General features: G+C 39.0%; 3 protein-coding genes across 3 annotated transcripts; 1 reads left to right on the top strand and 2 right to left on the bottom strand.

Annotated features, from left to right (window-relative positions):
* The first annotated feature begins 660 nt into the window (after positions 1–660).
* LOC103708510 lies at positions 661–5,407 on the top strand. The gene is made up of 6 exons (XM_008793470.4): positions 661–978; positions 1,070–1,125; positions 2,571–2,694; positions 2,797–2,903; positions 4,918–4,987; positions 5,075–5,407. Exons 1-6 carry the CDS (start codon positions 894–896, stop codon positions 5,149–5,151), a joined length of 519 nt encoding a protein of 172 aa, XP_008791692.1. The 5' UTR covers positions 661–893; the 3' UTR covers positions 5,152–5,407.
* Positions 5,408–6,547: 1,140 nt separating this feature from the next.
* LOC103708509 (elongation factor G-2, chloroplastic) lies at positions 6,548–11,882 on the bottom strand. Its single transcript, XM_008793469.3, has 4 exons — positions 11,538–11,882; positions 8,479–9,893; positions 7,398–7,910; positions 6,548–6,925 (listed from the first exon to the last, which is right to left on the bottom strand). The coding sequence occupies exons 1-4, from the start codon at positions 11,773–11,775 to the stop codon at positions 6,758–6,760; spliced, it is 2,334 nt and encodes a 777-aa protein (XP_008791691.1). The 5' UTR covers positions 11,776–11,882; the 3' UTR covers positions 6,548–6,757.
* A 2,014-nt stretch (positions 11,883–13,896) lies between these two features.
* On the bottom strand, positions 13,897–14,709 carry LOC103708529 (21 kDa protein). The gene has a single exon (XM_008793488.3). It carries the CDS (start codon positions 14,649–14,651, stop codon positions 14,025–14,027), a length of 627 nt encoding a protein of 208 aa, XP_008791710.2. The 5' UTR covers positions 14,652–14,709; the 3' UTR covers positions 13,897–14,024.
* Between the last annotated feature and the right edge of the window lie 1,790 nt (positions 14,710–16,499).

A 16,499-nucleotide genomic window follows, 5' to 3' on the forward strand; every position in this document is an offset into this window, starting at 1 on the left:
GAGTACTTAAGCAATTGACTTGCAACAATCATACATACAACATCGATGAAATAAATTTAAATGTAACCAAAAATTTTAAAATTTCATTTTATTATTTCACAAAGACTGACTGCATATGATTGCTGCAATTAGGTAGATTTGCAATTAACATAAAATTTGGAATCTATGAAATCAGATTGCAATTATATCACATATTGTCAATGACCAAAAAACAACAATCGAAGATCCATGGCAATTACTTAACATGAAATAATAACATTTCCCACTAATTCCTTGCAGTGTTTTGCGATAATGACATTGGCACTGTGTATTATATGTAGCCCCATATGTTATATTTGTCACGGTTATGAGTTTTGTCATAAGAGTTATCAAACTAGAATTTAAGAAAATAACAAAGAACTAAGCATCAAATTCGAACGTAATCGGGTTTAAAGTGAATAGAGTCCATGTAGAAATGCGTGACCCATTCAGGTTACATGCAAAAAATTAATAGAAATTAGGTAAAAAGTAAAGCAGATCGCCATGCGTTTGACCCATGTAGATGGCCATGGGCCCATGGCTGCCGTATCAGGAATCATCACCAGATCAGCTGGTTTGAACCGCCCGGTCCGAGCCAATGGCTAAAAAGTAAAGCAGATAAGAGGGAAGAAAGGGGAAAAAAAGAAGAAAGAAAGAAAAAATTGAAGCGGTTCGGCTTTTGCTTCGAGGCCCGTTTCGGAAGGCCCCAAGCGGTCGCCGGTGCCGGTGATCAGGAAAAAAAACAAAAGCGATCACTGACGCCACCGCGACGATTCTTTATACCAGCGGAGCGTGAACTAGCGAAGAGGAAAAGGGTTCGATAGATCGATTCCAGAGAAGAAGGGAAAGGAGAGAAGAAAAAGACTCCCGCTCTGATGCAACAGAGGAAAATAGCGGTCTCCGGGCGGCCGTCGGGAACCGATGGCTCCGATTTCTCCTACCGCATGGTCGTCGATTCCAGTAAGTTTCTTCTCTCTTGCTCTTTTGTGTTTTTCCCAAGGAGAAAAAGAAAAAGGAGAGATCGATGTTTTTTTTGTTTTCCCGATCACAGGATACACCAAGGTTGCGAAAGGGAAGTCTCGCCTTCGAGCTCTGATGGCGGCCCAGGTTCCATTCTTTAAACCCTACAATCCCCCTTTCTTGATTTCTTCTCTTATTTTCCCACTTATTCTCTCCCGTTGATATGGGAGACAGAAGATCACCATTAACATGCGTGCAGTTTCAATCCCATGTAATGGTTGAGAAAATTAAAATGTTTCTTTTTGTATCTTTTCGTTATGTCTTGATACCGCAATTGGACGCTTCAGATCTGAGATCTAATGATTTAGTTAACGTTAATGCTATGACGGAGTTTCTAAGTGGATGTCGGTGGATAAGAAAGAGGGTTAGAGCTACATGTAGGAATGTAGGCTATGAGTATACTACTATTATGATATAAATCTTTCTTGCTTTTTGGTCTCATGGGTTTCATTCTTGATGTGCAATTATTGTTTGTATCATATGTCCATTACTTATAATTTAGGCTGTTGTTGATATTCCTGTGGCTTAGCATCTCAATGGATACTGGAGTTTAGCAGTAACAGACCCCTTATGTTTTGGGAATGGATAAGTATGTTGGTCACTAAAGGACAAGTATGTTGGTTTGTTGTAGGTTATCCTTTGAGCAATCTGGAAAAGATAACTGGTTTACCTGTTACGCATCACAGTTGCTTTTTTGAACAGTTGAAACTACGTTTGCAACATTGTGAGGAGATATGGTCCCGTCTTTATGGTGGATAGAATAGTTTCGCATATGTGTACTACCATGTCTTGCAATGCCCTACCTAAACAGAACTAGTTCATGAACTGCCATGTCTTACCTGCTGAAATGTGCTATACAAACATCTAACCAGCAGTTAAAGAATAGCTTTGTGGAGTGTTGATATAGATATTTAAGAGATCCGAAATTGCTATCCATATCCAGCATCGATGATGCATTATTCTGCTTAGGAATTGATTATTTTATTTTTTAGGCTGTCCTACGATTGCCATTTCTTTTCTGTGACTTTTTTTTATAATATTTGCATAAATGACTTGCATCAATATTACATAAGAGCCAGGTTTATGTCACGGGCATCATAAATATCACATAAGTCAGGCTTATGTTCTGGACATCATCAGTATTACATAGGAGTCAGGTTAATGTTGGGCACCCAATATAGTGCACTATACCTGGCACATCTTCACCACAAGTGCATGATCTCCATTGGCTTCAGCCCATGGCCACGCAGCCTTGAGCTAACTGCCCTTGTTATAGGCTTGCATAGGGCTTAGAACTGCAGTCTGGTGTGCTTAGGACCTAAGTTTTGTAGTAAAGTTCCAGTTACATAAGTAACCTTCGGTAGGTTCTACATGTTTTAGCTGGTAGGATCTATTTAATCTAACCTTTTCTATATTTGCTTGTTTACCCAGTTCATAAAATTTATTATTCTAATATGTGATGTGCCTTTAAAATCCCATCTTTAGAACTGCTTTTGAATTTCTTTATTTATTTTTGGATCTGTTAATTGCAGACTGTTAATCAAGTGATTGGATCTTTATGGGTGTATCTGACTGCATTAGAAGCAAAAGATGTTAACAGTTTTGCTGTCCTATCAATTACTATTGGCTTCATTTCTCTTATAATTGGAGAACTGGGTATGCCATAAAATCTAATTATTTTTTGAAGCGATTGCTTTGCAGTAGTTGATGACATAAAGCTGTAAAGGCGAACTTATGTTAGATTTTGTGTTTGAATAGGACGGAGGCGCAGCCGAGCTAATTTGTTGAGACTCTACACTAGCATGTCATCCATTGCAACTGCATTTGCCGTTGCATGCATGGTTAGAACTGAAATATTTTTGAAGGTACAGAAGGCTCATTACACTATTGCTATTTATTCAAATATTTTGCTCATGCTAGCTATATGGGATTGCTGCCTAACTAGATGTTAACATCTTCCACATTGTGTTGTTTTCTCATCCTTTCTTTTCTCCTTCCTTTTATTGATAGTCTTACCTTGTTCTCTGTAGCATACTCAGCTCCATCTCCACTTTTTAACAACCTGTTTTAGACCCACTTATCATTCATCAACCTCCAGTACTTAAGTTTTAACCATGTAGTATGCTACTGAGATGCCTATAAAAATGTCACATTAGACTCTGGTCCTACCAACTACTCCTCTAGGTAATAACCCCACTTATTTCCTTGCTCACCACGAGCTTCTCCATTACTTTGTGCTTGTTACCCTTTGAAAATGTCATCAATCATTACTTGCCAAAATTTCCCTTGTTCTGTTACTTTTTAGAATTTCCTTTCTTATTAAAATCCACAAACTTATCTTAAGGTCAGAATAATTTCCCTAGAAAGACATCATGGATAAGGAGCTTGCTTTTTGTCAATGCATACACGCATGGATCTTGTTTCAGCTGCAGCTTTCGAGAATTTTTTTGTTTTTTTTATTTAAATTCATTTGCATTTCGAAAGGGTAGTTGTGATATTCTATCATATAAGAGCAATGACATGTTCTCTTGCATGCATAGTTTGATAGCTGATACTTTCACAGGTTTATCCAAAACTGAGACTCCATAATCTCAAAGCGTTCTAGTGCACTATGTGTAAGAAGGGGAAGAACTATGGAATGACTTACTTTTCTATGAGCAAATTTGGACTTGAAATTTGTTGTTTTCTATTTTCCATTTTTGCCTTTTTGGTTTTCACAGATGCAAGCATGCAAATTAACTTGTATCATACTGGATGCTGTGGACCTTTTGGAAAGAAGAGAAACCTCCTTCACCTCTTTGTTTATGTTAACTAAATTTACTTTGACAAAATTGATAAACAATGTAAACTCTAGATTAAAGTTCAATTCAGCAACTTTCATTCAGCAAGCATCAAGGTATGCATATAGATTCTTTTTTTAAAATAAAAATGTATAGAAGGATTATTGATGATGAACATTTAAATTGTTCATATTAAAGAAAATATGGGAACCGGTGGTGTTTCAAAATGGCAGCATCAATTTACTTGTGTGGATGCCAGTGATGCAAGTGCTAGAATCAAGTTTTAAGGAGTTCTATGTAATGTGGAAAACAGGATCCACACAATCCTCTAAAATATCATTGCAGAAAAAACAGGTGAATTCAAAGGACTCCAAAATGTATCTCGCGATCTGAATTCATGCTGAAAGAATATTTCTCTGAGTCAATTAGGTCGTTACTCTTTCCTATATATATAGGAAAGAACATAAAACAATCAGAGTCAACATAGCATGATTATGATTATGCTATTTACATTGCATATAAAGGTTTAAAGATTAGTCATAAAATATAAGCTGCTGTGGAATTGATGAGTTGGAATTGCAAAGTTCACTTTTTGAGAAGTAAACTCCAGCCACATATGGTGCTAGTGGAAAAAAGACCGGCTTTAGTGTTTCAAATATACCACATGATCTAGATGATTTCATCTCTCCTACTTAAACAGTATCAGGTACTTGATATATTTTATATATGAACATTGCGATGCATCTTATTTACTTCATTTCCTTTTTTCCCCCTCTCTTCTCTCCTCTCTTCTATTTTCTTTCTTCTTCTTCTTCTTCATGTAATTTTCTTACCTTTCCTCTTCCTAAATATTTTTGGTGGATAATACCTTCCTTAACCCTCAAAAAAAAAAGAAGAAGATGCATCTTGTTTACAAATTTAACAAGTCTGTATCCTTAACATGGTTAGGCATTTATTCGCATGCTTCTAATTAAACACTGTTTACTGGTTCAAAAGGTTCATTACTTGCATAAAATTACTTCTCCTTTTGAAAAGCAAATTGTTTGGAGGAAATTCATAACATGATTTAATCCTTCTGACACTACTTGATTGTTATTAGGTTGTCCATAATCACAACATTTCAGCCATATCAACTTATGAACTCATTGAGGCTGTGCATGTTTTACTGAGTGAGTTGAACTATTCCCTTTGAATTCTTTGAGTTATATGATGACAAATCTTACTATTGAACTCTTGCCATTCTGTGCTGTTACCAGGCATGGTGTTGCAAATATTTGTCATCATCACGACGGTCACTCTGGTGCAGAACATGTCTACCAGGAGAGATTCCTAAGTTTGTAATGCTAGCTGCAGTACTTTACTCATCTAGAAATTACATATTGGCATGCTGTATCAAAAGAAGTGTTTAGTTACTTTTGCAGAGTAAATCTGCCAATATACTAAAGGAGTATTTTTTGGAGAGAGTTTTCTCCATTTAGTGCTGTGAAGATTTCCTCCAGCTTAATTTTATAATTGAATTTTGTTCCTTAAACGACAGCATAAGCAACTAGCTGTGTTATCCTAATGAATATATCTTCACATTCCCTTCCTACTGAGGACACACCATTCATCAGTATTGTTTTTTTAAAAAATAATATTACACAGTTTGAACGGTTGAACCAATATTTTATGGATTTATTAAGTTCTGGTTTATTAAATTAATGTTGGTAAGGAACAGCTTTGATATGCCTAGCCCATCATGCACCACATCAAAATGCATGCCGAGTCACACTGCTTTTCACGACCACAATACACATTTCCTGAAACTCGCTCTGGTAAGAAGCAAGATATTTAGATTTTTGATGGTACCCGACGGCACATTAAGGCTTATATGTACTTCTCTATTTAATTTGTACTCGATACCTTTTTGGCTGATGGAATAGGTTCATACGGTGTAGTAATATAGTCCGTAAATAAGATTGTTAGTTTATAATTCAGATGAGAATGCCTTCTTGACTCATCTTTTTCGTGGAATTAAGATCCAAGACACTGGCCGTGAGACACTGGCTCGATTCTCTTTGCCAAAAGAATATTTTGCCAGTTGCCAATTGACAATTGGCAAGTGGCAATGAGGCAGGCGTCCCCCCGCTTGACCGAGCGTGCATATTGATTCAATCGGTGGCTGATGATCAATAAGATAAAAGTTTGCACACACCCCATATTATTGGTTTGGTATGCAAAGCATCCACGTGTCTGTACTATCTACCATCAGAGTTAGAGCCATGAAACATATAAAAAGAAATTCTCATCTTGATATAGAAATGGAGAAAAATGCATTATTTTTCCAATTAAGTTCTAAATCGAGAATATCTGGCGAGATGTAATCATGCTCTTTTCCACCGATTTTTTGCTCACAAAGGGATGTAATCATGTTGAAACAATAATTCTGATTTGAGTAAATTTAGCACCGAGCTGATAGCCAAGGAATGCCGTTTATGTATAAAATATTTGCAATTTTTAAAACTATTCCATAAAATTTCAAAAAAGAAGCACTTGCCAGAGGTTGAGGAATAAAAGTTGGCCGAATGCGATTAGTCACTGTTCTGACAGTTAAGAAACTATTGCTTTGGTCTTCACAAGTGGCTAATTTGCAGTCGTTTGGTCCCAAGAAAAAGTCTTTGAGATGTATCAACTGATGGGAAGTGTGAGGAGAAGCCCTAAGATTATTGTCCAAGTGTCGGCAATAAGAATGTCATGACTGCATTAACATCAATTTTCCTCATTATGAATTAACAATCTTTATGAATTACGAGATAATGACTGTGGGTCTATATATCTTTATTACATTTTCAATAAATATTACAAGTACAAAATGTTTTCTCTCCTCTCAAACTTAAGGGTTGAAACTTTCCATGCTCCAACAGCCTTGCTTATCTGCATGAATTCCGCAATCAACTGTATTAAGCTGCAACTGCTTCCTGTTTTGAAGAGAGCTGGTTTTGGATATGCTGTGGGACTACATCAAACTTGGCAAGCTGCATTGTGTAAGATGCACGCCCTTTCGTCATTCCCCGAAGAGTACTTACATATTGGAACATTTCAGCCAGGGGCACCAAGGCATCAACAACCTGCATTTGAAAGTATTGGCAAGGACCCAGTGAATGCCTATTGAAGAGCATTAACAAACAAGCACAACTTAGTAGTGAAACGAAAAGTTCGCCTACAAGATGAAAGAATTTAATAACTGAGCAATGCATGAACATAATCCTGGATGAACAATTAGTTTACGGTTTTCCTCTTCCCCTTGAATTAACAGTAAGCATCTGAACTAGTTATATAAATACTAAATAGGGAAGTTGATCAGTAAGTGGGATAGACCTATTGGAGATGATTGCTTGAAAAAGAGGATTATATTATATTCATCAATGTTATGAAGAAGAATATTACTAATAATAAAAGAACTAGAATCAAACTAGTGTTCATCCAATTCAGGTTTTGGAGTCTACCATGCTGCCTTCTGCTACAGGGGTTTAGCAATAACCAGAAAAAAAAGTAAGACACACTAAACAGGATGATAAATTATGGTGCTTTTTAACATACCTTAAGACCACCTGGCTTATCACCGAAATTATTGATCTGGCCTCTCCTAGAGTTCAAGTCACCAATAACGTCACCCAAATGCTCTTCTGGAGTGACTACTTCAACCTTCATTATAGGTTCCAGCATTTTCGGGCCAGCTTTTTTCATTCCCTGTCGGAAGGCACCCCGGGCTGCTAGTTGAAATGCCAGAACACTAGAATCAACATCATGATAGGAACCATCAACCAATACAGCTCGGACATCGACAACCGGGTAGCCAGCAAGCACGCCATTGCTCATGCATTCTTCCAACCCTTTCATTACTCCTGGGATATATTCTTTTGGCACTGCTCCTCCCTTTATTTCACTCTTGAATTCATAACCACTTCCTGGTTCCAAGGGTTCGAATCTGACTGTAATGTCTGCAAATTGCCCTTGTCCACCAGACTGCTTCTTGTGGATATATTGCACTTCTGAGACTCTTGATATGCTTTCACGGTAATTAACCTGAGGTGCACCTACATTTGCTTCGACCTGTTTATGCAGTGGAATCCATGATGAAAAACATGGCTGGCAAAACTTGGAAAATGAAGAGCTAGGAAAAGAAACATCCATGAAAAATAAAAGGATACACCAGCCAAACAGGGAGATCCAATAAGAAAATGATAAAGCATGCGTGAGTTTAGCTACTAAACGTGGTTTCAGAATTCAAGAACAGCATTCACACATGAACATGCAAATCAGAAAGTTTAATTATGCACTCAAAAATTGTCACGACTAAAATTTTCTTAGCTACAAGTGATAGGTCCCAGTGAAGTGATTAAAGAACACTAATTTCTTATATGATTACCATATTTTGCTTACAAAGTCATCTAATATGACAGTACTATAATTTTAAAGTATAAATATGTGGATTAATTTGTATAACATTTAAAAAACCATTACAACTCATGAAGAAGATAGAACGAAATTGAGTGAACTCAAACAAAAGCTTCTTATTATGGAACAAAGGATCATTTATTTATAAGCTTAAGAACATGTTTCTAGAAAAGTAAAAAGATTTTTAGGACTCAAGATAGTTATTATTAGTTAGAGTACAAACCTTGAACTCCCTCTTCAGCCGGTCGACGATGATCTCAAGATGCAGCTCCCCCATTCCTTCAATAACAGTTTGGTTGATTTCCTCGTCTCTAGAGAAGTGGAAGGATGGGTCTTCTTGAGCAAGCTTAATTAATCCAACTGCCATTTTATCAACATCAGCCTTGGTCTTGGGTTCTATAGCAACCTTGATAACAGGATCTGGAAAGTCCATTCGTTCAAGCACTATAGGTTTCTCAGGATCACACAATGTTTCACCAGTGATTGTATCTTTCAAACCTGCTAGAGCAATGATATCACCCGTCAAAGCTAACTTGATGTCTTCCCTACTATTAGCATGCATCTCTAGAAGTCTTCCAATTCGCTCTTTCTTTCCCTTGTTTGCATTGAGAACGTAAGAACCAGCACTCAACTTCCCCGAGTAGACCCTCACAAATGTAAGAGAGCCTACAAATGGATCACTCATAATCTTAAAAGCCAGACCAGCAAACGGTTCGTCATCACTAGCAGGCCTTTCAATGGTAATTTCTGGGTTGTCTTGATCAGAACCCTTCATTGGTGGCAAGTCTATTGGTGAAGGCAAGTAATCAACAACAGCATCAAGCAATGGTTGAACACCTTTGTTTTTAAATGCCGAGCCACATAAAACTGGAACAAAACTACTCGATATTGTGCCTTTTCTAATTAATTTCTTCATAGTTTGCTCATCCGGTTCAATTCCTTCTAGATAGTTTTCCATAGCTTTATCATCTAATTCCACAATAGTTTCTATCATCTGGGTTCTGTATTCTTGAGCCAAATCTTGAAGATCGGCTGGTATGTCTTCATATACAAATTCCGCGCCTAACTGTTCCCCTGTCCATAAAATAGCTTTCATTTTCAGCAGATCAACAACTCCTTGGAAGCTGTCTTCTGCACCCACCGGCAATTGAACAACTAGAGGTTTAGCACCCAAGTTTGTCACCATCATGTCCCTAGTTCTAAAAAAATTAGCCCCAAGGCGATCCATTTTATTAACAAAGCATATTCTAGGGACTCCATATTTATCGGCTTGTCTCCACACAGTTTCAGACTGGGGCTCCACCCCAGCGACACTGTCAAACAAGCATATAGTACCATCCAGGACCCTGAGAGCACGCTCCACTTCAAGCGTAAAATCAACATGGCCAGGAGTATCAATAATGTTAATTCTGTGATTGTTCCAAAAGGTGGTAGTTGCTGCAGACGTTATAGTGATGCCTCTCTCTTGCTCCTGTTCCATCCAATCCATTGTAGCTGTTCCATCATGTACCTCACCAATCTTGTAATTCCTTCCCGTGTAGTAGAGAATCCGCTCTGTGGTAGTAGTTTTTCCTGCATCTATGTGAGCCATAATTCCAATATTGCGGTAATCCTTCAGCGGTACTTTTCGCTTCGTCTCTGGCAAGAAACCATTTAAAAAATGTATCGCTTATATACCAGACAAACAATTATTATTTTCAAAAATGACTTTTGGCATCTTAAAAATCATAGACAAAAAATTTCCAACAATTTAATTCGTTTAGTATATTTTCTTACCTGTCTTTATTTGCATCGTGAAATAGACACACACATGTACCATGTGCATCTATGACATGGAAAATACCTAAATATGCAGATAGCTCAGTGAAACTTTCATATCTTTGATAAGATAAGGCATAAGACTCAAGATATACGGCACAAGCCTCATAGATAATCCAGAAAAAGTTAGAAATCTTTTAAAAAAAGAATGCTGTGAATATACCAGGTGAAGTAATACAACTGTCATGTATAAAGTTGGTTCCAAACTTGGTAGGAATAATTACACATCACAAAGCCAATTGTCCAAGACTCGGTTAACGTACTGCAATACTTTCTACCACAATTAGGCTCGAATGCCATGATCTGGTAAATAGAAAAGAAGATTCACCCTTCCCTTGACTAGAAATTACCAGTGCTTCTCATACAAAGTATAAGATGAGGTGCAAGGTGCGTAAGCCTGATATGAACCTCTCTTCAAGGCATTTTGGAGGAACCTTGTTTTGAGGTGGAAGGCAAGCCCAGCCTCGGATAAACCTTATAGACAGAACCTTGTTAACATACAGTACCGGAAAATATTGGCTGATAAAACTTATATCTGAAGAATAAATAAAGGAATGAACAACCAAGATATGGGAAGTTTTTCATGTTAGCACATACAATGTGTGCTAGTTTCGTAACTATGAGGAAAACAACTTACCATCATAAGCTATAATGGTGAGCATCGCCCTGCTATTTGGAGTTGGCTACATGGATCTTCATTCGCCAAATATACTTCAAGATTCTCTCACAAATTTCATCTATGCTACCTCGAATACCAAATTGGATCCATTTCATACTTTAACATGCTTCTCATTACCGGCTATCAACCTAATTCAACTCTCCAGATTTTTCAGCCAGATTTGGGAATATCATCAGCCTTTTATCCATCATAAACTTGAACAAACTTCGAGAAGAAGAATGGACATGCTATCTAGCCATTTTGTAGCAAGTCTAGCGGTAGGTATTGGACCTTTCCATGTCCAAACCGCTCATCTCGCTTCAGTTTAATAAAAAAATATTCATAATAATGTTTAAATTCTCGGATTGGAAGATGATGGTTTCATTGAGTCTGTATCAGTTGAGATGATAAGTTAACCAGCAAAGCAGAGGCTCTGGTTTAAAAATAATAATAATAATACTCTCCGAAACTTTTCCTTTCTCCATCAACTATTACACGAGAATTTCCGGGGACATAGGAACATCACCTCGATTCCTAATACTAAAGAAGAATTTAAGACATAAAAAAATTTGTTACTCAGTGAGTACTCTGCTTCTGAATCATTTACACAAACATACTGAATGCGTTCCACAGTACATGCATCTTAACTACCATTTCTGTTGGTTAGTGAAATACAGACACCAGAAATCTTTATCCAAGACTCCCACAATCTTCAACTTACTATAGTTTAAGAGAAATAGAAGGCAAGAAACCATAGCAACTCCTAGAAACTGAGAAGAGAAAGGGGAGCAGGGTATAGGACTGACCATCGGCAGCCATGGCAACGACGGAGGGCTTCCTTCTCCTTTCCTGCAACGTCGAAGCGTTCGAATTGGGCCTCAGGCGGAGGCCGCCGAAGAGGTCGGAGGAGGAGGCTCGGCGGAGGCCGGAGGTGAACAAGTAGTGAGGCCCCAGGAAGCGATGGGAAGCAAGAGGGAGGGGACGGCGGGAGCCATGGAAGCCACAGGCCGCCGAAGCCGTTATCCTAACTGTTTCCCCCGCCATTTTCTCTTTCTTTTTTGTTCGCTCTTTCCTTTCTCCGTTGCCCTCGCTCTCCCTTACCCTCCTCCCCTCGCTTCACCGCTTCGTTCTGCCACTCTTACCATTTGAAACAGGAGAGGGGAGGAAGAGAGTTAAAAAAAAAGTAAAAACTGCTACATGTTTAGCCTAGGCATTCATTAAAATATCGATACTGCCATGACCGATCGTGAAATCTTGGGCAGAGATTAATCGTAATTTTCTGAGTTGGGCCGAGCCGGGTGGTCAGGATTAGCTGGCTGGGTCAGGGATTAAGCTAAATTTCTCCGTGATGGGGTTTAAGTTTAACATTTTAGTGGGTGATTGGATGGTGATTTGTTGAGTGGCTTGTGAAAGAGGGGAAGGGTAGGAATGGGTACTTGGTTGAAAGGGCGGCGAAGGATCCACGTCACCAGGCATTCTATCCGCAATAAAGGGATTGGACGGCTAGTATTTTATCATCCGTTCAGGTCCACTCGCTATACTTGCTTCAACAGGTTTCGTCGTCATTGGCCACAAGTTAACGGTCAACAAGTTTTGTTTTGATGCAGGGTGGTCTCCGTTCCTTCCATGATATGACAGTGGCGAACTTTATTTTTAGTGGTTGAGGTCCGCATGCCATCATGAACTACAAATAGAGAACCCTCCTTAATAGTAAATGCCGCTAAGACCCTGGTGAATGCAGAGAACTTGCACACTAATTATAATCAGGTGGTTTTGTTTGGACACCAACTTGGGCATTTGGGCTGTAGGTTTTATCATCGTCGAGATCTGCTCTTTTGCTATGCGTGTTTGAAACTTGCTGCAAAGGCCTTTAAACTTGCAAACTAGCCTTGGCAACACTGGTACTGAACCGCACGTTGAAGGTAAATTGAGTGATCAGAGATCACGACTCTAGGCTGATTGTTACGGAGGGACGTCTTTCTTTCGAGGCTTCAGCATTTGGGGCGGAACTTAGGGCAGCATGAGAGGGACTCTTCTATGCGAGACATGTACTAGAGGCTAGCTGCATCATCCTACAAGGCGACTCAACTTCGTTGATTAAGCACTTATAGAAAGAGCGGGAAACGGCAGAGCACCCGCTTCTAGGCGACACGACGGATGCTGTGGGAGTACTGTGCTATTCAGGCCAGACATGTACTTCATGAGCCAAACCAAACTACATATTGGATTGCCTCATTAGCTGCTCATCATTCTGGAGAATTTCTCTAGACCCAGCAATATTTTTCTTCTGCTTTGTGTAGTCTTCTTGTTAGTGATATAGCTGGCTGTGCTCATGCGAAAACAGTGGAAGTAGTCGATGTACTAAAAAAAGAAAAGAAGGTAAGTTGAGGGGAAGTCTAACCAAATATCATAGTGGAGGTTTGATTATTGGGATGCCAAGCACAACTAACGCAATGTTTAGTGATGCTTGTGGGCATCCACAATTTGTACATGATAGCTATGTATTCATGTGCATTAGAATGTAAAACAAGCCACGAGAGTATCATTATTTGAAGGCCTGTCACGCGTACTGTTGATGGCTAACCAAGTGACGGATTGCATGTTCATTTGCAAGGTTGCAAGCGAACTGAGCTATTATCCATGGATAGCCTTTCTTGCTTGACTAGATTACAGGCTCATGTGGGCGCTCTTTTTTCAACCTAATAAGAGCCAAATCAAACATTTTAAAGCTCAAATCATAGAAGAGTTGGACTTTAACTCCTTAGATTTACAAAAGCAAGTAGGAGATCGACTTAACTTGATAAAATGCTTGTTCAAGTTCCATTCACCAAGAAGCCAAAATTGAGCATGTCCTGTCAAATGAGCATGAGCTAGGTTCAAACTTGACGCCTCTTTTGTATAGTGAACTGAACCTTTCAGTAGCCTAACTCTCCGCTTGGCTTGGCTTCCTCATGAGCCTACTCATGCAAGAAGAAGAGGACAACGACGAGAAGAACAGGATTTCTCTAGTATATCGAACCCTGGTTTATTACTTTTCTTTCATTTTCAAACCTTTTTTTTTAAAAAAAAAGGAGAAAAGTTTAGGAATCGCTGCAAAATTACATGAACATCACCATCGAAATGCTTGTTTTTTTTTCTCTTTTAAATATATATCGAGCAACTGAATTGAAACCACACTAATGAAGATGGCAGCATTTGACCGTCTCAAATTTATACATCCATGCACACACCAATCTTTAACTTCTAGAATTAATCCAACAATCCAAATAGGATATATAGTCGCATCCGTGCGATCAAGGATAGGACCGGGTGGACGAGAGCGCATTGATGAACGCCAAGGCATTGCTTGTGAGCTGCGCCACGTTAACGACGTGGCCCCTTACGGCATTCTTGACCTCGCCGTTCATGGCATTGGCGGCCAGCCCATCCATGCAGGTGTCGTCATCGGTGAGCGCGGCACTCACCCAAGTCTGGATGTCATTGATCTGTAGGCCCATGTTCTTGCCTCTCATGTGCGCCATTTCTGCGAGAGACTCCTGGAGCTCGTCGACCGAGTCGCCCAAATTCTCCATGCAGTCGCTCACCGCAGCCGCCTCTCGAGGTTTCATGCCTCCCGCTGCCGACATCCTCGACATCATGGTGGACGTGGACCGGGCGGTGGAGAGGCTCACCGTCAAGGCGGCGTCAGCTAGTTTCATGGGGCTGTTTTGGATCGTGCTCGCGTAGGATGAGAGAGAGTCGAAACAGAGGATGGGGTACTCCGTGGCACTGCAAGAGGTTCTTATGAACTCCGTGTTTGTTGGTTTTTGAGGACCTACTCTTGCTCCATCGCATGCTTTCCAATGAAAGCTAGTGAATAGAAGAGCAAACAGGCCGGCGAGTAAGAAGGAAGAAGCAGCAGCACTAACATGGTTTTCCATCGCTCTATGGAAGAAAGAAGATAGCGGGAACGGAAGGGAGAAGGGGCAGGGGACTAGATTCTTTATGATGAGTAGTTGCGAGTGGATATAGGTGGGAATATGGTGCCATTTTATAGCTACATTAGTAGTCCATTTGTGGCTCCCACAACTCTCGCCACTTGATATTGGTTGCATGAATGTACTACTATAATTTGGGCTAAAGTTTAGCTGCAATCACTATTGTGCTGTTGTCCTCGTGAGATCTTGGGCATGTATTTTGTCCCGTATCAATTATTCATTAAATAGATTTTGAGTAATATATAATCAAGAAATCTAAATAAGATCTTATGATTAATCTTTTTAGATGAGATACTGAGTTATTATAAAATGATATCAAATTGCGGAGTAGAACCACCATGCTGCTACAACGGTTGCAAGTAACTAATTATTTTCAAAAATACGTGGATAAATGTTGTCGACCACTTCAGTCATAGTCATGAGACTTTCCTGGCCAGCGGATTTTTTGCCATTTATTAGGGCAGAAGTTCTCTATTGCCGCCCCATCCTCCGGAGAAAAATGGCATCTTTCTTTCGTGCAAGCAGATCCATCTCCGAGACCAAGAGCAGTGCTTGTGGCTTAGAGCACAGCAAGTGCGATATGTGTCTCTTCCTCCAACTTGCGAAAGCTCTTTGGCCGGATCCATGTCTTACTCCAAAATGCTCTAGCTTAGTGGCTCCTACCATGGGCGTGCAGCCCCTGTAACCCACTTATGTTTCTTTTGTTCATATCATGGTCACGGTTTAGTGGCTCCAGGCTGTATAACAATATCATCTGACTTATTCCTTCCCTCCAACCCAAAGAAAAAGAATTATTAATTTTTAAAATTATTCTTAATCTCTCTGTCTGACCAAAATAATATAGACAAACAAAATCGGGAACTATCTGATCATCTCAAATTATATGAATATACATAAACTAATTCAAGAATTTACAGATTACAAATAAATAATGCACCATATTATTGGTTTTATCTTTCTTTCTTTTTTTAACTGGAAGGTTCAATTCCTTATATATATATATATATATATATATATATATATATATATATATATATATATATATATAAGAAACAAAACATTGGGATGAATGACAATTAGGTGTGACCTGGCAGTTGATAAGGCTAATGAAGGTAGGGCGCTTAGGATGATGTGTCCATTGACACCCACAGCCATGCAACTTGAGAGCAATTTGGTTTGCATGCATCGTGACGCTGATGGAGCCATGAACACGGCCTCTATCCGTCCCAGCGATTCACGGGCTTCAGATTCCGCTACATGCCCTCTAGCGCTCATCCACTTTGCGGGGCGTCCTCATGTTTTCGATAATCAGAATGCTTACCTGGGTGTGTTAATACGATAATTTAATTTATCCTTGCTTAATACAACGAGCACCGTAAAGATTTCGTGGACCTCCTGCTATATTTGGTGGGTTAAATGTGCATGATTAATTCAATAAAAGAGAGTATTTGACGGATGTGATCTCCGGAATCAATAATGTTCAGATAAATACACATTATATTTAATTTCTTTTTTTTGATTTAAACGCATAATATTTAATTTCATGTATTTCTAGTTTTTCCTAATTCCTAGATTGTTCTAGAGTGAAAGTAAAAGGGTATACAAGGAAAATGCGCACCCAATGATTTACTTAAGGAATTTCTAGTGAACCTTATGATTCTATAGAGGAGAATAAAGAAATTGCTTCAACCCATCCAACTTGAGTCTCTTGAAAAAAAAATAAATAAATAAAAGAAGTAGGGTGCAAGTATCCTTTTTCTATATTAATGAATCATAAAATTAAGTTACCAA

The sequence above is a fragment of the Phoenix dactylifera genome, chromosome 2 (genome assembly GCF_009389715.1).
Source record: "Phoenix dactylifera cultivar Barhee BC4 chromosome 2, palm_55x_up_171113_PBpolish2nd_filt_p, whole genome shotgun sequence".
NCBI lineage: Eukaryota > Viridiplantae > Streptophyta > Magnoliopsida > Arecales > Arecaceae > Phoenix > Phoenix dactylifera.

Excerpts from the sequence above, each read along its gene's own strand:
- LOC103708510 (XM_008793470.4), top strand. The coding sequence starts at position 894 with ATGCAACAGAGGAAAATAGCGGTCTCCGGGCGGCCGTCGGGAACCGAT. Across the intron at positions 1,126-2,570 it reads GAGCTCTGATGGCGGCCCAG|ACTGTTAATCAAGTGATTGG; the intron begins GTTCCATTCTTT and ends TGTTAATTGCAG. Across the intron at positions 4,988-5,074 it reads GGCTGTGCATGTTTTACTGA|GCATGGTGTTGCAAATATTT; the intron begins GTGAGTTGAACT and ends TGCTGTTACCAG.
- LOC103708509 (XM_008793469.3), bottom strand. The coding sequence starts at position 11,775 with ATGGCGGGGGAAACAGTTAGGATAACGGCTTCGGCGGCCTGTGGCTTC. Across the intron at positions 9,894-11,537 it reads CGTTGCCATGGCTGCCGATG|AGACGAAGCGAAAAGTACCG; the intron begins GTCAGTCCTATA and ends GTTTCTTGCCAG. Across the intron at positions 6,926-7,397 it reads ATAAGCCAGGTGGTCTTAAG|GTTGTTGATGCCTTGGTGCC; the intron begins GTATGTTAAAAA and ends TTTCAAATGCAG.
- LOC103708529 (XM_008793488.3), bottom strand. The coding sequence starts at position 14,651 with ATGGAAAACCATGTTAGTGCTGCTGCTTCTTCCTTCTTACTCGCCGGC.